Source organism: Hemitrygon akajei, chromosome 13, assembly GCF_048418815.1.
Source record: "Hemitrygon akajei chromosome 13, sHemAka1.3, whole genome shotgun sequence".
In the NCBI taxonomy this organism is placed as follows: Eukaryota; Metazoa; Chordata; class Chondrichthyes; order Myliobatiformes; family Dasyatidae; genus Hemitrygon; species Hemitrygon akajei.
Window position 1 is genome coordinate 109,312,558 of NC_133136.1, and position 26,439 is coordinate 109,338,996.

General features: G+C 41.6%; 1 protein-coding gene across 2 annotated transcripts in view; it reads left to right on the plus strand.

Annotated features, from left to right (window-relative positions):
- Positions 1-26,439, plus strand: part of ptpn13 (protein tyrosine phosphatase non-receptor type 13) — a 294,978-nt gene that overhangs the window by 89,236 nt on the left and 179,303 nt on the right. For both annotated transcript variants that reach the window (XM_073065248.1, XM_073065249.1), the window contains exon 7: positions 21,016-21,555. In XM_073065248.1, the coding sequence (XP_072921349.1) occupies positions 21,016-21,555 (540 nt within the window). The remainder of the gene's footprint in view (positions 1-21,015; positions 21,556-26,439) is intronic.

Sequence of the window (26,439 nt, forward strand, 5' to 3'; positions counted from 1 at the left end):
AGGAAGTTAGATATGGCCCTTGTGGCTAAAGGGATCGAGGGTATGGAGAGAAAGCAGGTACAGGGTTTTGAGTTGGATGATCAGCCATGATCATACTGAATGGTGGTGCAGGCTTGAAGGGCCGAATGGCCTACTCCTGCACCTATTTTCTATGTTTCTATGTACTTGCCTTGGTTACATTTTTAAGCATCTTATTAACATATTGTTGCATCTGTAAATACCGATAAAAATCTTGTTTTTCTAATAAGTGTTTCTCTTTAAGCATTTCAAAACTGAACAGTGTTCCTTCTTTCATTATGTTGCAAAGAACTGTTATTCCTTTAGCTGTCCAGTCCTTAAATCTAGCATCCAATTTATTTGGTGTAAAATCCGAGTCATATGCACACCATTTAAGAATTGCAATACCCCCTTGTAGATTATATTCTTTTATAGTAGTTTTCCATATTTTAAGAAACAATTTCACCCATGGGTTATCAATAGTATTTATGTACCTTTGTAGGTTGTTATCAGCCAAAATTGCTTGTATGGGGATGGGAAGTACCCGCTCCTCAATGTTTTTCCATTGAGCGTCATATGATGGGTTGCACCAACATATCACAGCTCTCAACTGTGCTGCAAAATAATAATCTCTAAGAGAAGGCAAGCCCCATCCCCCCCTTTTCCTTTGCTAATTGCAAAGTTTTGAGACAAACTCTAGGCCTTTTACCCTGCCAAATATACCTTGGTAACATCTTGTTCCATTCATTGAATTGATTTTGATTAATCTCTATTGGTAGGGTCTGAAAGAGATATAACAGTCTGGGCAGTATATTCATTTTAATAGACTCAATCCTTGAACTGAGACTGAAAAAAGGAATCAGGTTCCATCTTGCCACATCTTCCTTAATTTTTTTATATAAAGGCTGATAATTACATTCTGATAATTTTGCCAAACCTTTTGGCATAATGATGCCCAAATATTTGAAAGACTCTGTGTGCCATGCCCAGGGGTATCGACTTTCAATTTCTCTTGGTGGGCTATAGTAATATGAAAGTAATTGGGTTTTATCTATGTTGATCTTGTATCCTAATAATTGACCATATTGTTCCAAGGATTGCATCAATTTAGGTAAAGAGTATGTTGGTTGCCCTAAATGTCATCCGCATAACAAGCCAATTTATGCTCTGTCCCTTTAATAGTTATACCCCTGATATCGTCATTTTGTCTGATGTATTGAGCTAATGGTTCCAGATATAACGCGAAGAGTAGCAGTGACCATGCACAACCCTGTCTTGTGCCCCTTTCTAGGGTAAGACTATTTGATAAATATCCATTGATTTTAATCCTAGCAGTAGGATTGTCATATAGTATCTGTATAATTTTAATAATTGTATCTTGGAAACCAAATCTATGTAAAACGCTGTAAAGAAAATTCCAATTAACTGAATCAAATGCTGTTTCAGCATCCACGCTTATCACTATTGCTTCGATTTTATTTCTTTGTATATAATCCATAATGTGAAGTGTCCTTCATATATTGTCTTGTGTCTGATCGTTACGTATCAGTATGGGTAGAAACTCCTCTAATTGTTTGACCATGATGGAGGTAAATAATCTATTATCTACATTACGAACGGATATTGGTCTAAATGACCCGCATTCCATTTTATCCTTGCCTTCTTTCAGTATAGCTGAGATTATCGCTTCCTTCCAACTGGGTGGCATTTGTGACTTTTTTTGAGCCCAATTCAGTGTGGGGAGTAAAACAGGAATTAACTCATTTTTAAATTCTTTGTACCACTCTGTCGTATACCCATCTGATCCTGGTGACTTGCTTAACTTAAGCCTACTAATTGCAGCTTTTAATTCAACTTCAGTTATGTCAACAGTCATTGTTCTATTTTGTTCTCCGCTTAAAGTGGGTAACTCTAGGGAATTCAAGAAGGTGTCAATTTGGGTTATGCTTCCCTCTGGAACTTTGGAATATAGAGTTTTGTAAAACACTTCAAAAGCTTCTTGAATTTCACGTAGCTTATTTTTTTATCATTTTCGTTCTTGGGTCCCTAATTCTATGAATTATATTTTCTGCTATCTTTTTTTCCAGTTTCCACGCCAGTATTTTCATGGATTTCAATTCACTTTCATAATGTCTGTTTCAGAAACATTGAATTTTTCCTGATTTCTTGCATAGCCAAACTATTAATTTCATTCCTAATTCTTTAAATTTCACCTAATGTATCCTGTGCCAAATTCAATTTGTGTTTTTTCTCTAGTTCCTTCAACCTATTTTGTAATTCCTCTAATGTTTTATTCCTTATTTTTTTCTTATATGAAGTAGAGACCAATTTCTTTTTTAATTTGTTCCTTAAAGTACGGATCATTGAGTAGACTTGAATTTAGTTTCCAAGTAGTATTCTTTGGTTGTAGGTCAAAATCAACAGATAAATATATAGGTGCATGGTCACTTACATCTATTGTCCCAATTCCACATGTGTTTATTTTGTCTTTGTCTTTTCCAAGTGTGATGAAATAGTCTATTCTTGTATATACAGAATGTGGAGCAGAATAAGGAGTGTAATCCCTTCTGCCAGGGAAAAGTTCCCTCCATATATCAATTAAACCAGCATCCTCAAAAAGTGTATTAACTTTCTTATGTAAAGATTTTGTTTCATAGGTTTTTCTATTGGAAGAGTCTACGTTTGGTTGTAATTGTAAATTTAAGTCTCCCCCACATATCAGGAGACCTTCTGTTTCTGTTACCATAATATCAGTAATTTTCTGAAAGAAACCAATATCACTTCCCGGGGGTGCGTATATATTCAATAGAGTAACTGAATTGCCATCTATATTCCCCCTTACCAGAATATATCTGCCCTCTTTATCTCCCATTTCGAATACTTTTTCAAAATTTAGCTTACTTGAAGTAAGAATAGCAACTCCTCTCCTATGTCCTGATTTATATGAGGAGAAAAACAAATTAGTGAAGCCCATTCTCTTTAGTGTTTTATGCTCATTATCACTTAAATGAGTTTCCTGTAAATATACTACATGGGCTTGTTCTTTTTTCATTTTGGATAAAATTTAATAGCCCATTGACATTAAAAGAAATGAATTTTTACCTTGTCGTTAGCCATCTGTATTTATCTGTCAGTGTATCATTGAAATTAGAATAAAACTTAATCGATCTACTCCCTGAACAAATAAGAACCAAGAAACGCAAATAATAACAAAAATGGCAACGAACGTGTGATTCCAAGGCTGAGGTCTCTAGTAGATGACCCTGCGTTGAGCTGGAGGAAATGTCTAGCTGTGGGAGGGTAACCCTTCCTACTTGTGAGTTGAGGGCCCCCATTGCAGTATTCATAAAAGTCAGTGAACAAATCCATTACACAGAAAAAATTTCCCTGACACACACACACATATATATATACACACGCGCATCTCATTTTGATGGGGAAAAAGGAGTAAGTGAGCGAATAAAGAATAACAGCTAAGTAATATAAAATCCGTATTATAATAAGTATTTCTCAAGATAGGTATATCACCGTCTACTTTTGCTTCCGTTCAGCTTCTCAACAATTTTAAAGTTAGCCAATCCTTATGGCCCTTCTGGAAGGGGTGAGGACTGTAATTGGGAAACTCCCGGTCTCTTCCTGATATATTTCTCTTGGCCTCCTCCCGTCTCCTGCCTTCTCGATTCTTGCACTATTTCCCAAGCGGAGCGGGATAATTCCTCTGCCAGGCTTTCCCTCGGTTTGATCATGCTGACGGGCAACCCTCTGGTCTTCATGTCTGTAGTCGCCTCTTCCACTGTCTGGTACAACCGCGTCCCATTGTCATAAAACACTCAAAGTTTAGCAGGGTACGGAGTTTGAAATCTAATCATTTCCTTCTTTAGTATTTGCTTTACTTCAGAGTATACTTTATATTTCTGCAGGATCGCGGGGGGGGGGGGGGGTAATCTTGGTCGAAATATATTAATTTATCACCTAAAAACACACTCTTCTTACCCCAGGCCCTTCGTAGAATCTCTGCCTTGGTACTGTACCAAAGGAATTTAATTATTATTGAGCGTGGCTTATCCCGGGTAGGTTTTGGGACTAACGCGCAATGCGTCCTCTCGATTTCCAGCTCCATAGTCGAGGGAAGCTCCAGTGTGTCCCGCAGCAACTTTCCGACAAACTCCGTCATAGACGAGCCCTCCGCTCCTTCGGGAACGTTGTAGATTCTGATATTTTTCCGCCGTGATCTTCCCTCCAGGTCAAGCAGTTTACCTTCTTGGTGATTTAATATTTTTATTGTCTTACTCAGTATCCATTCCACGTTTTGAACGTGATCTTCCACCTTCTCAATTCGAGTCTCTGCCACCGCTATTTTTTGATTGACGCTGGCGAGCTCTGACGATATCGTGTAGCTGTTGCCTTATTTCTTTCTGAAATTCCCTTACCTCTTTCAGGATTTCGATCGTATTCGCCGCTTTGCCTGAACGAGTCCCAGCGGCCGCCTCGCTAGCACGCGGTTAGGTAGGAGAGCCGCTTGCTGCACTCCTCTTGGCCGGAGGCTCTGCAGTGTCACTTTTTTTAATTTCCATTCCTTTTCCCCATTCTTGCCCCTCTTTTCAGTTCAAATATTTTTTTGAAAAATACTGTATTTGATGGATTAACGAGGCTTAATACACGTTTTTCCAGAGGAGCTAGTGACTTAAGCTGCCATTCTCGACGATGATGTCACTGGAAACCAGTATGTGGTTTTTAATTAAGTATCTAAAATGTTAAAGTCAGATAAGATTTATCATACTTTATCATATTTGAACAGATTGCAAAAGTGCATTTAGAAAGGATTTGTGCAATGAAGGTGTTAATGTGTAACATATTTTGAGGGAGTCTATGGTTATTAAAATCTGTTAACTCATTGGAATGGATTACTCACAAATGTTGAGCAAAGTCCAGTCTCTGGTAGATTAGAACCATGTGACATTTTATTTCTATTTTACATTTCTGTTGTATATTCCTTTTTTCAATCTCAGTGCTTATAATGTCAACACGTGGGTGGTTCTTTTGTGCTAGTAGAATTAATTGCCATAAGCATACTTGAATACGGTATTGTTTCGGTATCTAAAGAGCTCTGGCCTAATTACCAGAAATCTGGATAACACAAAACAGGTTTTAATGCACATTATAATAATAGAAAAAAGTGAAAAATATTGGAAGTACAGTGATATTAAGATGGCCCAGTATTGGTAGAGCAAGCCTTGAATCTACGATGGATGTCATGTCATGCTGATTAACACGGTGAAATGCAACATGCAGTGTATTGCTAATTGGCCTTTTTTCTTCAGTTATGTCATAATTGAGAAGAAAAACAGGAAATAACAAATTTAAGCAATTTGCAGAGGTGTTGAAATAGTATCTCTTAAAAGAATGTGTAACCTCACCCATAAGGTAGCAATTGTAATTTATTGAGATTTATTGTAACAGTGAAATTACAGAAATCGTAGTATTTTTCATCTTATGCACATATTCAAGAATCAAAATGAACTCAGCTGTTATTCTGATTCAGTTGCCTTCCTCTCCATCTTTCACAGAAGTCATTGGCACAGAAACTTTGACCTTCGCCCATCGTATCCTTGTTGACCTTTTTTACCTATCTATACTCATCCCATTTTATCACATTACAACTGTGTCCTTTTATGCTTTGCTTACTTAAGTGTCTGTCTAAATGCCTCCTAACAGTGGTAATCAGATCTGATTTCATCACCACCTTTTGCTGTGTGTTTCAGATGTCAACTACTCTGAATAAGGTAAACTTACTCCTGAGATCCTCCACAACCCTTTAACCCTATGACTTCTTGTTTTTGATTCCCCTACAATTGGAAAAGGGTTTGGAATAAGTATCATATCTATGTCCATATTTAACTGTATATAATTCTATCAGGTCACCCATCAGTCCCGTTTACTCTAGAGAGAATAACCCGAGCCTATCCAATCTCTCCCCATAACTAAAGTTCTCCCACTACATGTAACATCCTGATAAAGCTCCTCTGCACTCTCTCCAGTGTAATTATCAGAACTACCACCTATCCATTGTCTTGTGAAGTTGCAAATCTGTTGATGCATGATTGCATTGCTGGATGCAGGTCAAACCGAATCATCAAGTTCGCTGATGATACAACAGCGACTGGCCTCATCAACGACAACTAGATGGCAAACAGAGAGGTGGTAGAGAAGCTGGTAAAATGATGCGAGCACAACAGCTTGAGTCTCAATATGGACAAAACCAAAGAGATGATTGTGGACTTTAGGAAGATGCAGACTGACCATGCCTCACTGCAAATACACATGGAGAGAGTTAGGAGCACTAAGTTTCTGGGAGTGCATATAATAGATGATTTCATCGGGATCCTCAACACCATTCTTTGGTCAAGAAAACACAAACAGCATTTCCACTTCCTCAGGAGACTGAGATGAGTGAGGCTCTCTCTCTCCCCCCCCCCCCCCCCCCCCCCCCAGTTTCAACAGGAACACCATCGAGACTGTCCTGGCCAGCTACGTCACCATCTGGTATGGGCATTGCGATGCATCTCACCACCACAAAGGATTTCGAGGTCTGCTGAGAGAATCAGCGGGGGACTCTCTTCCACCCGTTAGAGAAACTTACCAGGAGCGCTGTATACACGGCCCTTGGCATTGTTAGTGATCCCTGCTTTCGTCCAGCTGTGTCTCAGAACCCCACCATCAGGCAGGAGATACCGTAGCATTCAGACGAGAACTGTTAGGGTGGGAAACAGCTTCGTCCCCCGAGCTGTAAGATACTGAACTCCCTGCGTCTCATCATGTTTGAAGTGCCAGTAGCATTATATTATTTACTTTTTAAACTTGTATCGTAAATGCACCTTAATATTTGTGGTAATATTACTTGATGTGTTTTGTGTGAATTTACAATGCCTTGTAGAAGTATTCAGCCCCCACACTTTGTTCTGATATATGAGTATAACAACCTGGGATTTTTAATCAATTTAACTGAGAATTTTTATTTATGAATCACATGCTCCTTTTCTCACAATAGGAGTAAAAAAACAGGGAAATTGTAAAGCATGAACAACTGAAAATTCAAACACTGAAACATGTGCAGTTCAAAAATACAGTGCCTATAACAAGTATTCACCCCCCCCCCCCCGGAAATTTTCATGTTTTATTGTTTTACAACATTGAATCATAGTGGATTTAATCTGGCTTTTTTGACACTGATCAATAGAAAAAGACGTTAGTGTCAAAGTGAAAGCAGATCTCTACAAAATGATCTAAATTAATTACAAAAATAAAACACAAAATAATTGATTACATAAGTTTGTAGCCCCTTCAAGTTAATATTTAGTAGATGCACCTTTCGCCCCAATTACAGCCTTGAGTCTGTGTGGATAGGTCTCTATCAGCTTTGCTCATCTGGACACAGCAATTTCCCCCCATTCTTCTTTACAAAACTGCTCAAGCTCTGTTAAGATTGCATGGGAATTGTGAGTGAACAGCCCTTTTCAAGTACAGCCACAAATTCTCAATTGGATTGAGATCTGGACTCGTTGACTTGGCTACTCCAGAACATTAACTTTGTTTTTAACCTTTGCCTGTGTAGCTTTGGGTTTATGCTTGGTGTAATGACTTGGCTGGAAAACAAACCTTCTCCAAGTCACAGTTCCCTTGCAGACTGTATCAGATTTCCCCCCAGGATTTCCCTATATTTTGACGAAGGGTCCTGACGAAGGGTCTCGGCCCGAAACGTCGACAGTGCTTCTTCCTATAGATGCTGCCTGGCCTGCTGTGTTCCACCAGCATTTTGAGTGTGTTGTTTTCCCTCTATTTTGTTGCATCATTTTACCCTCTACCAGCATGATGCATCCACCATCGTGCTTCACGTAGGAATGGTGTGTTTTTGATAATGTGCAGTGTTTGGCTTGTGCTAAACATAGTGTTTAGTCTTTAGGCCAAAAAGCTCAATTTAGATTTCATCAAACCATGGAACCCTCTTCCAGCTGACTTCAGAGTCTCCCACGTGCCTTCTGGCAAACATTAGCTGAGATTTCACACAAAATGCTTGAATTTCCAGCATCTGCAGATTTCCTTGTGTGAGCTGAGATTTCATGTGAGTGTTTTTCTTTCTCTGTGTCACACTCCCATAAAGCTGTGACTGGTGAAGCACCCGGGCAACAGTTGTATGTGCAGTCTCTCCCATCTCAGCCACTGAAGCTTGTAACTCCTCCAGAGTTGTCTTGGGTCTCTTGGTGGCCTCACTCACTAGTCCACTTCTTGCATGGTCACTCAGTTTTCCAGGACAGCTGTGCCATATTCTTTCCATTTCTTAATGATTGACTTTAATAGTACTCCACAGCATATTTAGTGATTTGGAAATGTTCTTGTTTCCATCTCTTGACTTGTGCTTTTCAATAACCGAAAAGGCATCTCTGAGGCATTCCACAAGTTCTCTCTTGGGATTTTCCCAATCCATCTGCATATTGAAATCCCCCATGACGAGCATAACATTGCCTTTTTGACATGTTTTTTCTATCTCGCTGCAATTTGTAGACCACATCCTGGCTTCTGTTTGGATTCACATGACGGTTTTCTTACGCTTGTAGTTTAACTCTGCCCATAATGATTTTCCAACTTCTGATCCTATGTCAATTTTTTCTAAATATGTGGTTTCTTTTTTTTACCAGAGAAGCCACTCCTCCTCTTCCTGCCTGTCCTTTCAATAGATTGTGTATTCTTGAATATTAAGCTCCCATCTACAATCGTCTTTCAGCCATGAATTGAATCCTTCATATACATGAAAAAAATCTTTAAATTACATCTCTGTCTAAATGCACAATTTATAGTAATTTATAATACTAAAATTCAGGTAGATGGAGCTCATCAGCCAGGGAAGGCAGTCCATCTAAGAGAGGGAAAACTCTGATCTCAAACCTCCGCTGCCTTGCGGCCATACCCACTCATGGGAAAGGCTTCGGGAGTAAACCCTGAGGACAAATCTGGAGCTGGAGTCCCTAAGGCAGTCCGACGTTGCCTTCAACCTCATCCTGGCAACTCCTGCGACGTCACTGGTGCCAAGCTGTATCAGCCCTTGCCCTTCCCTTGGACAACATCGGTGTCATGGAGAGGGGAGTCTTGCAGCATGGGCAACTGCTGGTCTTCCATACAACCTTTCCCAGGCCTGCGCCCTGGAAACCATTCCAGGCACAGATCCATGGTAACGGATGCCACCATCATAATAAATAGTATGTACAACAGGACAGTCAATATAACATAGCAATACAGCTGTGTCAGCATGCATTAATCAGTCTGATGGCCTAGTGGAAGAAGCTGTCCCAGAGCCTGTTGGTCCTGGCTTTTATGCTGTGGTATTGCTTCCTGGATGGTAGCCACTGGAACAGTTTGTGGTTGGGGTGACTTGGGTCCCCAATGATCCTCCAGGCCCTTTTTACACAGCTGTCTTTGTAAATGTCCTGAATATAGGAAGTTCACATCTGCAAATGTGCTGGGTTGTCTGCACCACTCTCTGCAGAGTCTTGTGATTGTGGGAAGTACAGTTCCCGTACCAGGCAGTGATACAGCCAGTCAGGATGCTGTCAAAATGACTGTGTGACACCCACAACCTTGTACCTGTTGATCTCTAAATGCGCTATTAAGATCATCCAGTTTATTTTGTATGCTGCGTGTATTCAAATATAATACCTTCAAATATAATATTTATCACTCTTTTTAATTATGGCCCTCTTTTACACTGCAACCCATCCCACTGACTGCAATTTTGCCCTATCATCTGCCTGTTCTTCCTGACAGTCTCACTATACACTACCTCTGTTTGTAAACCAACATCCCCATCTTCAGCCCGATCACTCTGGTCCCCATTTCCCCCTGCCAAATTAATTTAAACCCTCTCCAACAGCACTAGTAAACCTGCCCACAAGGATATCGGTCCCCCTCGGGTTCCGGTGTAGCCTATCCCTTTTGTACAGGTCATACCTTCCCCAAAATAGATGCAATGATCCATAAATCTGAAACATGAGCAATACAGATAAAATGCTGGAGGAACTCAGCAGGCCAGGCAGCATCTATGGAAAAGAGTTGACGTTTCAGGCTGAGACCCTTCAGCAGGTCTGTACAGTGCTCTTTTGCATAAATGTTGCCTGGCCTGAACTCCAGCTTTTGTGTGTGTTGTTTGAATTTCCAGTATCTGCAGATTTTCTCTTGTTTGGAATCTGAAATCCTGCCCCCTGCACCAGTTCCTCAGTCATGCATTCATCTGCCAAATCACCCTATTATTGCCCTCGCTGGTATGTGGCACAGGCAGCAATCCAGAGGTTTCTACCCTGCAGGTCCTGCTTTTCAGCTCACTCCCCAGTTTAAACTTTCTGGCAGAGGCTAGCATGTTTTTTCAAATCCAGCATCTCTCTGTACTTATCAGTATTCATCTTCACATCAATCATGACCAGATTTCCAGTCTCTGCTTCTGAAAAGCATCCCTGTAGCATGATGCTACCTCCACCATACTTTACGGTAGGGATGGTGTTACTAGGCTGATGCACAATATTAGATTTGCTTAGCATTGCGGCCAAGCTGTCCCATTTCAGTCTCATTTGATCACAAGACCTTCTTCCACATCTTTGTGGTGTCTTCTAAGTGATGCTTTGTAAAGTCTTCACAGGCAAGGATATGCTTGTTTTTCAGCTAGGGCTTCTTCCTTGCCACTCTTCCATAAATGCCCTGTTTGTGTAAGGCTTAGAGATTGCAGAGCCATGAACTTCATCTCCAGTTGCAGCCACTGACCTCTGCAGCTCCTTCAGAGTGACTGTTGGCATCACAGTAGCCTCCCTTACAAGTGCCATTCTTCTCCATTGACTAAGTTTAGAGAGGCAGCCTGACCTAGGCAGTGTGGCTGTGGTTTCGTATTTTTTCCACTTTTTCACGATGGGCTGCACTGAGCTCCAGTGCCTTTGAGATGGTCTTGTACCCTTCCCCAGATTTGTGCTTCTCTATTATCATTTCCCTAATTTCCCTTGAATGCTCTTTTGTCTTCATTTTGGTTTGGTCTGTTGAAAATCCACTTTAGCAATAAACAAATGTGAGGAAGGAGGGAGTGCAGCGTAGGTTCACAAGGTTAATTCCCGGAATGGTGGGACTGTCATATGTTGAAAGATTGGAGCGACTGGGCTTGTATACACTGGAATTTAGAAGGATGAGAGGGGATCTGATTGAAACACATAAGATTATTAAGGGATTGGACACGCTGGAGGCAGGAAGCATGTTCCCGCTGATGAGTGAGTCCAGAACTAGAGGCCACAGTTTAAGAATAAGGGGTGGGCCATTTAGAACAGAGGTGCGGAAAATCTTTTTCACCCAGAGAGTGGTGGATATGTGGAATGCTCTGCCCCAGAAGGCAGTGGAAGCCAAGTCTCTGGATGCATTCAAGAGAGAGTTAGATAGAGCTCTTATAGATAGCAGGGTCAAGGGATATGGGGAGAGGGCAGGAACGGGGAACTGATTGTGTATGATCAGCCATGATTACATTGAATGGCGGAGCTGGCCAGAAGGGCCGAATGGCCTACTCCTGCACCTACTGTCTATTGTCTATTGTATTGTCTATTACTGCACCTGAGGAAAGTTAGTGTAGTAATTACAAAGGGGATGAATACTTTTTTAGCCTCGTAATTTTAGTTTTTAATTTTTTGTAAATTGGTTACAGGTTTTGGAATTTTTCTTTTGATTTGACATTGTGTACAATGTTTTGTAGATTAACTCAAAAAATCCCACGTCAATAAATGTTTAATTTAGAAAATGAGGCAGTAAGATGTGGGAACGGTCATGAGGACTGAATTTTTTTTACAAGGCACTGTATATGTGCTGTGTGGTGCACCTTGGTCCAGAGGAATTTTGTCTTGTTTGGCGGTATACATATGTGTGGTTGAATGACAATAAACTTGTACTTGAACATAACATCTCAGGACTACAGAAAGTGGTGGATACAACCCAGTCCATCTCAAGCAACGCCCTCTCCAACATTGATTACATTTATTAGGAGTGCTGCCACAAGAAAGCAGCATCCATCATCAAAGACTCTCGCCCTCCAGTCCTTGTTCTCTTCTCACTACTGCAATCAGGCAGAAAGTACAGAAGCCTTGGGTCCCACATCACCAGGTTCAGGAACAGTACTAATTCTACAACTGTCAGGCTCCTGATCTGGTGTGGATAACTTCACTCAGCACAACCATGAACTGTGTCCACAACCTACAGACAAACTCTCATTCAAGGACTCTTTACAACTCACATTTTCAGTATTTTTTAAATTTGTCTTTTGCGCGTTGGTTGTTTGTCAGTCTTTATATGTGGTTTTTCATAGATTTTGTTGTATTTCTTTTCCTGTAAATGCCTGGAAGAAAATGATTCTCAGAATAGTATATGTCACCATGTATATAGTAACATGTACATGCTTTGGTAACAAATTTACTTTGAACTCTGACCTACGAAGGCAAACCATGCCAAATGCCTTATTCGCTACCCTATCTATCTGAATTACCAGTTGCAGGGAGCTATGGTCTTGGATCCCTAGGTTTCTCTGCTCATTAACATATCTTGGCACCCTACAATTTACTGCATATCCTACCTCTGCTTGGTGCTTAACTTTCAGAACTTACAGCAGTAGGTTGCAGTTGATAGTTCTAGTACTTTCGCCACTAACAAATTCACAACATCACTTTCTTATCCTTGTTGTTGATGAACATGTCCATTCCACTTTTTTATTGTTCCAAATTTGTATCCTTAATTTTATCTTGGAATGTCTCCTTAATATGTTAAAGTGAATATGAGTAAAGGCTAGAATCAGCACCAAGAAGGGTTGGTTGGAATATGGTGTGATGTGCAAGTTGAATAAAGTGGGTTAGGAATTGATACCAGAATGGATTGAGGGTTGGAATAATGAGTGGGTCAAAATGGCAGTGTGCTGAAAGGGGGTGATCATCCTGTGGGAGGAATGGTGCTTTTAGTCTTGCTTGATGGCTCAGTGTGACTACACTTGGGCTATAGTAGGGTGGCTGTACTGGAATAGAGACATGTTTGGTCTGGTTAAATGTTTTGCAGGACAGAAGCAGGCTTACACCATGGAAAAGGCAATAGATGTCTTCTTTGAAAGAGACACTAAAATGGGAGTGAGCTAGATGAAGCAGAATATGTGCTTAGGATAAAGCAGGGGAATATAAAGCTGGAAGTTCTCCTCGCATCTAAATGGAAAATGTTTTTGTAGTTATAGTTGTGAAAGAAGTGGTAAACAATTTATCTAGAGATGCAGCGCAGAACAAGCCCTTTCAGCTGTGCCACCCAGCAACACACCGACTTAACCCTGGCCTGATCACAGGGAAATTTACAATGACCAATCAACCTACTAACCAGTACATCATAGCGCTGGGGCGAGGGGACCGACGTGAACATGAGAAAGAAGGTGCAAACTTGTTTCCAGAGAATGCCGGAATCGAAATCCGAACTCAAAGCTGTGACAGTGTTGCGCTAATTGCTATACTATCGTGGCACCACAGACAGTTTTGTTTGTACAAATTCAGATTAATGACAGTGCATTGTCCATGGGCTGAAATAAGGAACGATTGCCGGAAAATATCAGAACATTTCCAGTAGGGGATTCCGTGATTATATAGACATAAGAAATGATGGATTGTCGATATCTGCATGTTAAAAATTGCTCGAGTGTATTGAAAGTTACTGGGTTAGAAATAGATGAGTGAAAGAGAATATTTGGAAAGAGTACAGTGACTTAAGGACACATCGCCATAATGCTGGTTTAACAATTGCAGCCAAAGGCAGAACACTGCTCACTTGGTGATAGTGACTTATTTATTGGCAACTTGATGTCTTGGTTTTTGTGCATTTTGCCACATACATAACAAATTAATCTGAACATATCATGAACTAGAATCTGAAGTTTCAACAGCTGAGACAAGGATAATCACTTTTAGACTTCACATTTTCCCATAGCATCTGAAGATGATGCAGAAGTACAGATTTGCATTTTCAGAATGTTTGGGTATGACCCAAGCATGGAGGGGGGGGGGGGGTGGGAGAGGGAGAGAGACTCTGATGCGGGCTGACCGTTCACTCACTTTAATGAGAACTGTTGCAGAATTTAAAGGTAAAGAATAAGAATAAACCCTTGGCCAACAGGGCCATTAACTAAAACCCTCAAACCGAAAGCTAAATACCAACACGGGTTGGAAGCAATAACTAAATATTAAATAAATACAGCTTCTTTCCAGCTGTAAGCTGGAAATGGTAGTCCTCTTCACCGGACAAGGATATGCGTAAGCAGGGAGTAGAAACGTTGCTGTGTTTTTGGTCAAGTCTAGACAAGACTAGAACGAAAGAAGGGAGTTAAATACCATTATTGTGAAACAGTAATTAGCTAGAATGTGCACACTCATGAGTGCAATTGCTGAGCTTGCTGCATGGATGTGTAACCCCAGCAACAGAGTCCATTGTTGTGACGTGCACAATGCATTTGATAATATTATTATGCATTTAGAATTCTGGAATTTGGTTATCATTTTAACAACTAAAATCTTACCCACAACATAAGCTGAGAAGTTTTCTATCTTCTCCAGGAATACCTGAGCATACTTAGGCAGGAGATATTTTTAAAAAACTATAAAAGCATCATGCACTCACTGTTCTATGCACTGTTACATGTACAGTGGCATGCAAAAGTGAATAGTTAAGTGTGTAGAAGATGAACTGATCTCCGAAACTCATAAAGTTAAAGATGAAACATTCTTTTCAACATTTTAAGCAAGATTAGTGTATCATTTTTTGTGTTGTACAATTTTAGAGTGAAAAAAAGGAAAGGAGCACCATGCAAAAATTTGGGCACCCCAAGAGATTTGAGCTCTCAGATAACTTTTACCAAGGTCTCAGACCTTAATGAGCTTGTTAGAGCTATGGCTTGTTCACAGTCATCGTTAAGAAAGGCCAGGTGATGCAAATTTCAAAGCTTTATAAATACCCTGTCTCCTCAAACTTTGTCCCAACAATCAGCAGCCATGGGCTCCTCTAAGCAGCTGCCTAGCACTCTGAAAATTAAAATAAGTGATGCCCACAAAGCAGGAGAAGACTATAAGAAGATAGGAAAGCGTTTTCAGGTAGCTGTTTCCTCTGTTCGTTATGTAATTAAGAAATGGCAGTAAACAGGAATGGTGGAAGTCAAGTTGATGTCTGGAAGACCAAGAGAACTTTCCGAGAGAACTGCTAGTATACTGCGTTGCTAGAAAGGCAAATCAAAACCCCTGTTTGACTGCAAAAGACCTTCGTGAAGATGTAGCAGACTCTGGAGTGGTGGTGCACTGTTCTACTGTGCAGCGACAACTGCACAAATATGACCTTCATGGAAGAGTCATCAGAAGAAAACCTTTCCTGCGTCCTCACCACAAAATTCAGCATCAGAAGTGTGCAAAGGAATATCTAAACAAGCCTGATGCATTTTGGAAACAAGTCCTGTGTACTGAAGAAGTTAAAATAAAATTTTTTGGTGCAATGAGCAAAGGTATGTTTGGAGAAAAAGGGTGCAGAATTTCATGAAAAGAACATCTCTCCAACTGTTAAGCACGGGGGTGGATCGATCATGCTTTGGGCTTGTGTTGCAGCCCGTGGCACGGGGAACATTTCACTGGTAGAGGGAAGAATGAATGTAATTAAATACCAGCAAATTCTGGAAGCAAACATCACACCGTCTGTAAAAAAGCTGAAGATGAAAAGAAGATGTCTTCTACAACAGGATAATGATCGTAAACACACCTCAGAATCCACAGCTCAAGAGGCGCAAGCTGAAGGTTTTGCCTTGGCCCTCACAGTCCCCTGACCTAAACATCATCAAAAATCTGTGGATAGACCTCAAAAGAGCAGTGCATGCAAGACGGCCCAAGAATCTCACAGAACTAGAAGCCTTTTGCAAGGAAGAATGGGTAAAAATCCCCCAAACAAGAATTGAAAGACTCTTAGCTGACTACAGAAAGCGTTTACAAGCTGTGATACTTGCCACAGGGGGTGTTACTATGTACTGACCATGCAGGGTGCCCAAACTTTTGCTTCGGACCCTTTTCCTTTTTTGTTATTTTGAAACTATGAAAGATGGAATTTAAATAGTAATCTTACTTAAAATATTAAAGAAATGTGTTGTCTTTAACTTTGCCTTTTGGAAATCAGGTTATTTTTTTTACTGGCTTAGCTATTCACAGTAACAGAAATTTTGACCGGGGTGCCCAAACTTTTGCATGCCCCACTGTATATTGGTTTGCATCACATTCAAGTGCATGGTCTATGCACATAGCATATTGTGTGTACTCAGTATATTAAAGTAATTGTACTTGCTGGAGTATTTGTGGTAGTAAATTGTCTCACCAATGTTGCAACAACTGCGATGCTTTCTGTTGCATATGCGAAGTGTACACACTTAAATCTCAAAGAGCATTACTCCTCTTATTAAGAAACTCTGTGAGCTCTACTTTTGGTGTAAAATTGGTGAACAAAATATGGCCTGGTCTCCTCAAACTTGTTGCACAACATACGCTGTCGAAACTCGAGTTTGGCTCAGAGGTCACTGACCGGATGATCTGCCGAAAGCAGAAGGATCATGTGACAGACTGCTACTTCCGTCTGACCAGTGCATCTGATTTCCCTGCTAAAAACAAGAAATCCATTGAATATCCTAATCTCCCTTCAGCCATGAGCATTCTGCTGCATGACGATAGTCTTCCAGTACTGAAGCTACCAGAGACATGCAGTCTAGAGGATGCAGACAAAGATGCCATGATGCAGGAGCCAGTAATGGAAAATGATACTGATACAGATTTTGAACCCTTTATGTTGAGTCAGACTCATCTGATAACTCAATCTGAGTTAAATGACCTGGTTAGAGACTTGGGTTTGTTAAAGGCAAAATGCTCTCACCAGGCACAAAAATTTCCCTGAAGGATTTTGATATTTCAGATAGATGTTTCCCAGAATAACTGATGCCAAAATTAAGGAAGGCATTTTTGTTGGTCCACAAATCAAACAGGTCATTGATGACAGGCAATTCAGCGAAGAAAATTTTCAAAAACATCCTTGAATGCCTTCTATGTAATTTTCTCCAGTTCCACTAGAAATAATCAGCCTCAAAGATGAGCCAGTGAAACATCAGCTATTGCCCAAGATCCAAACATACAAAGTTTAAGTCTCTCCAGCTGATTAAACATACTGCATCTGTGGTTGGCCAGGACATGGGAAACAGCCTGAAGTTTTCACATGATGCAGTATGTGTCTTCCTTGCATCTAAAGTTTATTAGATCAACACAACTAACAAAATACACTCAAAGATTATTTCCAGTTTTCCTTGTCTGAAAGAAACTTCTTGGCAATACCCAGCTGTTTGTGTCAGCCAAATGCATTGGTAAATTGACTGGGATTCTGTTTCCCTCCCCCACTCCTTTTGAACTCACCTGCACCTAGCTGCTATGCTCCTGCTCCTTATTCCAATTACTGTACTCTGGTATGCAGGAGCTAGTAGGAATGTCAGTGCAAAGGTTCTGTTTATGCAAGAGACAAAGATGAGGTTAATGTGAACTGCGTCAACCTAAAAAGATACTCATAAGCAAAATGACTTCATCTTAGTGTGGGAATTACTTGAGTGTATTTCAATGCACCCACCATAATTGACAAGAATTTAACCAGTCAAATGCAGTTGTTTGTAAAGCATGTTATAGTTTTATTTAAAGAAATGTACTTTTCCATGTCATCTGTAAATTGGAATTTTGTAACTCATGCATAGGAAACAATTGATCAATTTTATAGTGATATCTTACTGTTTGGCTTATCTTAAGGTATATTTTAACTAAACACAACTGTTTAAACAGAAAGGCAAACACGAGGAAATCTGCAGATGCTGGAAATTCAAGCAACACACACAAAATGCTGGTGGAACGCAACAGACCAGGCAGCATTCCACCAGCATTTTGTATGTGTTGTTTAAACAGAAAAGTTATTCTTTGGTAGAGTCTCTCAGTAAACAAAGTTTAAAATCATTAACAAATTATGTCATTTATAAAAAGTAAGCAGGGATGAAATGAAGATTTTCAATATGATTTAGATGATTTTCCTAGCAAACTAGCCATTGCATCAGCTTATTAATGGCCAGACCTGTTAACTATCCCAGTGAAACAAACAGTGAGGTGCTTGAGACATTGCCCTTGCGCCTGGTAAATAGTCAACATTTCACTGAATAACTAACCACCTTTAGGATACTGTGCAAATTTGCAGTTAGCTGTTAAATGCATTGCATCGAGAAGGCTGTGGATATGTGATCACAAAAATAGAAATTGAAATGGTAGATGGACAGAAAAGAATTATTTCACCCTTTAAAAATAATCTCCCAATTAAAATTGTAATAAATGGAACTAGGAACAGAATTAGGCCAGCCGACCCATTAAATTAAAAGTAATAAGGCCTAAATTTATTAACAGCAGACTTACATCCTTAACCTGTTTGATGCTTCACTGAGAACTGTGGCATTCAGTATGATGAATATGGTAGAAGAGCAAGTCAGCAGGGGCAATATCACCTCAGCATTTAATACATATGGTAAGTTAGTCTTTCATAATAGTGAGTGCTGGTCACCTGGCTGTTAACTGTTATTGTAAATCTTGTTTGTCAATGAAAACCTATCATATGTGAGCGGAAAAATTACTGGTGATGATTTGAGCAACATGCAAAATGCTTCAGGAACTCAGCAGGTCAGGCAGTGTCTGCTGGGGAAATTGACAATTGACATTGCGAGCCAAGACCCTACATCAGGACAGGAAAGGAGAGGGGTAGAAGCTATTGGAGTATAAAAGTATAAACTTAACTATGAAGTTAGTTATTTGCTATGAATGTACTCAATTTAGTAGAATGAAATCTTAGGAATGTAGAGGTAACTAAAGAGCTAAAGAAATGTAGATTAGAACATTGCTCAGTTCTGAGTTTTCCTATTTGCTATGCATGTACCCAATTTGGTAGGAGACTGCAGTCTGAAGATGACAATGGTGTGTTAAAGAAAGAACTAAAGAAATGTAGATTAGAACATTGCTCAGTTCTGAGTTTATTATTTTCTATGCATGTATTCAATTTGGTAGGAGACCGAGATCTTAAAAATGTAGAAGACAATAGTATGTTAATGAGAGGCAGCTAAAGAGATGTAGATTGGAACATGGTTGGGTCAGTGGGTAGAAACAATAGGGACAAGATAGTACGTGTGATATGCAACTATCGCAACTAGACCAGGAGATTGCTTTAAAAGCTGCTGTGTCCGAGGATCGGTGGGCAATCAGCAACTAGTTCAATGACTGTCTCAGCTTTGATTTGCAAATTAAAGTTTAACCCTTCTTGAAGAATCTTCTGCGTCTCCTGGTCATTTGTAAGGCACGAAAAACCACGACAAAGCCAGAATGAGAAGGTTGGGGAAGGGGGTCAGAGCAAAGCTAGCAGATGATTGGTGGATCCAGGTGAGGGGAAAGTGGGTGGGGGTGAGGAAGGGTAATGAGAAAAGCTGGGAGGTGACAAGTAGAAGAGCTAAAGGCTGAAGAACTCTGATAGGAGAAGACATAGGATCATGGGATAATGGGAAAGAAGTGGGTAAACAGGTAATAGGTGAGGGAGGAGAAGAAAAGGGGTGAAAGGGCCACAGAATTGGGAGGGGGCTGTTGAAGGTTAGAAAGATCAATGTTCATGCTATTAGATTGGAGACTAACTGGACAATATGAGGTATTGCTTCTCCAGCCTGCATTTGGCCTCATTGTAGCAGTAAGGAAGCCATGGCAAGATATGTTGGTGTGGGAAAGGGATATTGAATTGAAATGGGTAAACACAGGGAGATCCCGGGTGTTACACTGGACGCAGCAAACGTGCTCGATGAAATGGTCTCCCAATCTGCATGGGTCTCACTGATGTGGAGGAGACCAGACCAATACAATAGGTGTATTGTCCAACAGGTCCAACAGGTGAAACACCACCTCACGTGGAAGGACTGTTTAAGGCACTGAATGGTGGCGGAGGAGGAGGAGGGGTGGTTGTAGCATTTGTCATAGTTGCAGGGGATAAGTGCCAGGAGGGAGATCAGTGGGGTGGGAGGAGTTTTCAAGGGAGTCATGGAGAGTGATTCCTGCAGAAAGCGGAGGTGTGGTGGGGAAGGGAAGAGGAAGATGTACCTGAAAGTGTGATCCCATTAGAGATGGGGGAAGTTGAGGATAATGATATGCTGGATATAGAGACTTGTGGGGTGGAAGGTGAGGACAAGGGGAACTCTATCCCTTTTATTTTGGGGTGGTTGTGATGGAGGTAGAACATGTGGGAAATGGGAAAGATGCGAGAGAGGGCAGCATCGATAATGATGGAAGGGAAACCCCGATATCTGAAAAGCGAGTTTCTTTTATGGAAAGGCTCATCCTGAGGGCGGTGGAGGCAGAATAACTAAGAGAAAGGAATAGTAAATAATAGGGTGTGAAGAAGTAAAATGTGAGCATCAGTGACATTTGTCAGAGAACAATCTGCCTCTGGAGTTGGAGACAGCGATATCAAAAAGAAGATAGATTTATCAGATCAAGTAAATCTGAAGGCAGGGTGAAAGATGGAGGGATTTCGTTAGTGAAATTGACGAGCTAGCATGGGTGCAGGGGCCCAAGCAAATGCCCATGGCTACATCTTTGGTTTGGAGAAAGTCGGAGGAGCCAAAAGAGAAATCGTTGAGGCTGAGTATCAGTTCTGCCAGACAGAGGATAATAGAGATGGAGACGCCTCTCTCTAGCAGTATCTGCAAAATTTCTTGTGTTTTGGATTATTAAATTGATACATGTTTCAAACATTTTCTGTTTGCATATCAGATAGCTAATATTTACAGGTATTAATTTTAGTCAGGGCAGCATTTGTTCAGTTATTCACTGAGTACATTGATGTAATATTTCTTTGTTAATATTGCAGAAAGAAGCACTGCACCGAGTGTAACAAGAAAGTCCAAAGCACAATTCTGTGAGCAGGTCTCACTGAACAAAGGACTAAGCAAATCTATGGGGTTTTTGGCAATTACTGACAAGACATTGGACTTGGATTCTTATCACACATTTTCTGGGCATGAAGATACTATAAGTGTACACCGGAAGTTACAATCTACACCCAATGGATTGGGGATGGATTCCAGTTTCATTTGTGATCATGGTAATAGGAAGTACTGGACCTCCACAGTTGACCTGGGTTGTTACAAGGCCAGAACGATGGCACCAGGAGATCGTTCTCATCGACATAGCCTTTGCCCACAGGGGATGGGCCGACAGATCAAAAACACTTCCCAAGTCAGAGAAAGAATGCACTCGGAGTTGAGGCAAGTGCCAGCTTCACTTGGTATTCAAAGATCTCATCATACTTCTCAACTTTCCATCTCATCAGCTCTCTCAGGTGTTTATGAAAGAATTAAAGAAAGACAGAAGAAATTACAAGTTCTGAGAGAAGCAATGGATGTGGATGGTAAGTACAACATAGTAATTTTTTGTATACGGAAATTAAGAGTTGCAAATGCAGAGGAAGAGTGCATAAGACTATAAGACATAAGAGCAAAAGTTGGCAATCGGCTGATTTGTTTATCCTGTCTAGGATATGGTACCGAAAACTGCTCACAATACTTCAAATGTGGTCTGACCGTTGCCTTATGAAGTCTCAGCATTATGTCCTTGCTTTTATATTCTAGTATCTCAAGATGAATGTTAACATTGCATTTGCTTTCCTTACTACTGACTCAAACTGAAAGACAGCCTTCAGGAAATCCTCTACAACCTGTACTAGGACTCCCAAGTCTCTTTGCACCTCTAATTTCTGAAGTTGCTCCCCATTGAGAAAATAGTCTGGACCTTTATTTCTTCTACCAGAGTGCGTGACCATACATTTTTCTACATTGTATTCCGTCTGCCACATCTTTGCCCATTCTTCTAATGTGTCCAAGTCCTTTTGCAGATTCCCTGCTTCCTCAACACTACCAGCCAACCAGAAAAGTCCCCCTTTATTTCTCTTTGCCTTCTACCAGTCAGCTAATCTTCTGTTCATGATAGTACCTTCCCTGTAATAGTTCAGGTTCCTATCTTATTACCAGCATCATGTGTGGCACCTTCCAAAATGTGTTTGATTACAGATATAATGACTCAGATTTTCTGTTGCAGCATGTGATTTGGTATCTTATTAGCTAGACCTACCTCAGCAGCATTCATCTCAACAAAGATTTGTCCACAAATCAGATCAAATTCAAGTTTAATTATCATTCAACTTTGCATGTATACAGCCGAACAAAACAGTGTTCCTCTGGGGCCATGGTGCAAAACATATAAAGCACTTTCAAAATAGCGAGGGGGTAGGGGGGAAGAGCCAAGCAAAAATAAAAGCACATGGTACTGTTCCCGGCACTGCAATCCAGCCTGTCATTTCACCGATTGAACACGGGAGAGCAGGAGAGCAGCACTGATGGGAGAGACCAGTCCCGAGTGAGCACGGACACCACGCTGCCCGGCCTCCAGCATCTCCTCCCCTGCACTGCAATCCAGCCTGTCATTTCACCGATTGAACACGGGAGAGCAGGAGAGCAGCACTGATGGGAGAGACCAGTCCCGAGTGAGCACGGACGCCACGCTGCCCGGCCTCCAGCATCTCCTCCCCTGCACTGCAATCCAGCCTGTCATTTCACCGATTGAACACGGGAGAGCAGCACTGATGGGAGAGACCAGTCCCGAATGAGCACGGACACCACACTGCCCGGCCTCCAGCATCTCCTCCCCTGCACTGCAATCCAGCCTGTCATTTCACCGATTGAACACGGGAGAGCAGCACTGATGGGAGAGACCAGTCCCGAATGAGCACGGACACCACGCTGCCCGGCCTCCAGCATCTCCTCCCCTGCACTGCAATCCAGCCTGTCATTTCACCGATTGAACACGGGAGAGCAGGAGAGCAGCACTGATGGGAGAGACCAGTCCCGAATGAGCACGGACACCACGCTGCCCGGCCTCCAGCATCTCCTCCCCTGCACTGCAATCCAGCCTGTCATTTCACCGATTGAACACGGGAGAGCAGGAGAGCAGCACTGATGGGAGAGACCAGTCCCGAATGAGCACGGACACCACACTGCCCGGCCTCCAGCATCTCCTCCCCTGCACTGCAATCCAGCCTGTCATTTCACCGATTGAACACGGGAGAGCAGGAGAGCAGCACTGATGGGAGAGACCAGTCCCGAATGAGCACGGACGCCACGCTGCCCGGCCTCCAGCATCTCCTCCCCTGCACTGCAATCCAGCCTGTCATTTCACCGATTGAACACGGGAGAGCAGCACTGATGGGAGAGACCAGTCCCGAGTGAGCACGGACACCACGCTGCCCGGCCTCCAGCATCTCCTCCCCTGCACTGCAATCCAGCCTGTCATTTCACCGATTGAACACGGGAGAGCAGGAGAGCAGCACTGATGGGAGAGACCAGTCCCGAATGAGCATGGACACCACACTGCCCGGCCTCCAGCATCTCCTCCCCTGCACTGCAATCCAGCCTGTCATTTCACCGATTGAACACGGGAGAGCAGCACTGATGGGAGAGAGCAGTCCCAAATGAGCACGGACACCACGCTGCCCGGCCTCCAGCATCTCCTCCCCTGCACTGCAATCCAGCCTGTCATTTCACCGATTGAACACGGGAGAGCAGGAGAGCAGCACTGATGGGAGAGACCAGTCCCGAATGAGCACGGACACCACGCTGCCCGGCCTCCAGCATCTCCTCCCCTGCACTGCAATCCAGCCTGTCATTTCACCGATTGAACACGGGAGAGCAGCACTGATGGGAGAGACCAGTCCCGAATGAGCACGGACACCACACTGCCCGGCCTCCAGCATCTCCTCCCCTGCACTGCAATCCAGCCTGTCATTTCACCGATTGAACACGGGAGAGCAGCACTGATGGGAGAGACCAGTCCCAAATGAGCACGGACACCACGCTGCCCGGCCTCCAGCATCTCCTCCCCTGCACTGCAATAGCAAAGTCGCTGAACAAACAAATGGATGGGACCAAAATAGGGAAGCACAGGTACCAACAAGATGTCACGGTAATGGATGAATTTTATAAAAGAAAGGAAGTAGATTGAATGCACCCAGTATTAAATAAAATAAAGAAATGAGGAATAAAAAGAACTGGATGTACTGAAAGACAAAAAACTAAACACTTTAAATTTAACATAAAAAAGTTGTTTAAATCAATTTGAAGGGGTTTGTGTTGGATTGTACATGTGCGATTAATCCACTAGCATTAGATGTCTGTGACACAGAGTGTGTATCCATTAGACAGATGCAGAATTACAAGACATTCAATGCATATTAATGATGACAATTGAGAAACATAATTAACACTTGTTTTTATTTCTGCATTTAGTAGCTTGTGTATTTCTTTCTTTTATTTACCATACCATTTATGGATAAATAACTGTGACTGCCATTACTCATGATTTTTTGGCATAAAAATCTGGTTTAATGTATCAATTGTAATTCTGGAATTGACAATTTTGCTATATCCAGTGCTCACTTCATTGGGTACCTAATAAAGTGGCCACTGAGTATAAGTTTATGGTGTTCTGCTCCCGCAATCCGTCCACTTCAAGGGTTGTCATGCCGCGTGTTTAGAGATGCTGTTCTGTACATCACTGTTGTAGCATGGTTATTTGAGTTACTGCTGCTTTCCTGTCAGTTTGAACCAGTTTGGCCATTCTCCTTTGACCTCTCTCACTCACAAAGTGTTTTCAACCACAGACCTGCTGCTTACTGGATTTTTTGTTTTGTTTTTCATACCATTATCTGTAAAACTCTAGATTCTGTTGTGTGTGAAAATCCCAGGAGATCAGCAGTTTCTGAGATACTGAAACCACCCCAGGATCTCTTCTGAGGGAGGTATGAGCTGTTCAAAAGTGACAGTTTGCACCTGAACGAAGGGGACCAATATTTTCATGGGCAGGTTTGTTAGAGCTGTTGGGAAGGGTTTGTATTAATTTGGCAGGGGGGTGGGAACTGGAATGAAGGGATTCAGGATAGGACAGATGATAAAAACAGTAAAGATAGTATGCAGTCAGACTGTCAGGAAGGGCAGGCAGGTGATGGAACTTAGTTACACCAACAGGCTGAGTATCAAATCATTAGGGATGCAGAATCAGAAAATATAACAAATACGGCACTCAAGGTGTTGTATCTAAATGTACGTAGTATAAGAAATAAGGTGGATGATGATCTTGCAATATTACAGATTGCCAGGTATGATGTTGTGGCCATCGCTGAGTCGAGGCTAAAGGATGGTTATAGTTGTGAGCTGAATGTCCAAAGTTTCGTGTTGTATTGGAGGGATAGGAAGGTAGGCAGAGGGGTTGGTGTGGCTCTGCTGGTAAAGAATGGCATCAAATCAGTAGAAAGATTTGACATCAGAAGATGTTGAATCTTTGTGGGTGGAGTTCAGAAAAGGCAAGGGTAAAAGGATGTTGAAGTCAGTTATATACAGGCCTCCCAGCAGTGGCTGGGAGGTGAACTACAGGTTACAACAGGAAATAGAAAAGGCGAGTAAAAAAGGCAATGTTATGGTAGTCATAAGAGATTTTAACATGCAGGTCAATTGGGAAGATCAGGTTGGAAATGGATCTCAAAAGAGTGAGTTTGTTGAATACCTAAGAGAGAGCTTTTTAGAGGGGATCAGCTATACTGGATTGGGTGTTATGTAATGAACCAGGAAGCTGAAGGTGAAAGAACCCTTTGGAACCAGTGATCACAATATGACTGTGTTCAACTTGAAATTTGACAGGGAGAAAGTAAAGTCTGATGTAGCAGTATTTCAGTGGAGTAAGGGAAATTACAGTGGTATGAGAGAGGAGTTGGCCAAAGTAAACTGGAAGGAGCTGCTGGCAGGGATGTCAGCAGAGCAGCAATGGTTTGCATTTCTGGGGAAAATAAGGAAGGTGCAGGACACGTGTATTCCAAAAATGAAGAAATACTCAAATGGTAAAATAGTACGTCTGTGGCTGACAAGGGATGTCAATGCTATTGTAAAAGCAAAAGAAAGGGCATACAACAAAGCAAAAATTAGTGGGAAGATAAAGGATTGGGAAGTTTGTAAAAACCTACGGAGAGCAACTAAAAAAAATCATTGTAAAGGAAAAGATGAAATATGAAAACAAGCTAGAAAATAATAATATCAAAGTGGATAGTAAAAGTTTTTTCAAGTATGTTAAAAATAAAAGAGAAATGAGAGTGGATATAGGACCACTGGAGAAATAATAACAGAGGACAAAGAGCTGGCTGATGAACTAAGTGAGTATTTTGCATCAGTCAATAGACAGTAGGTGCAGGAGT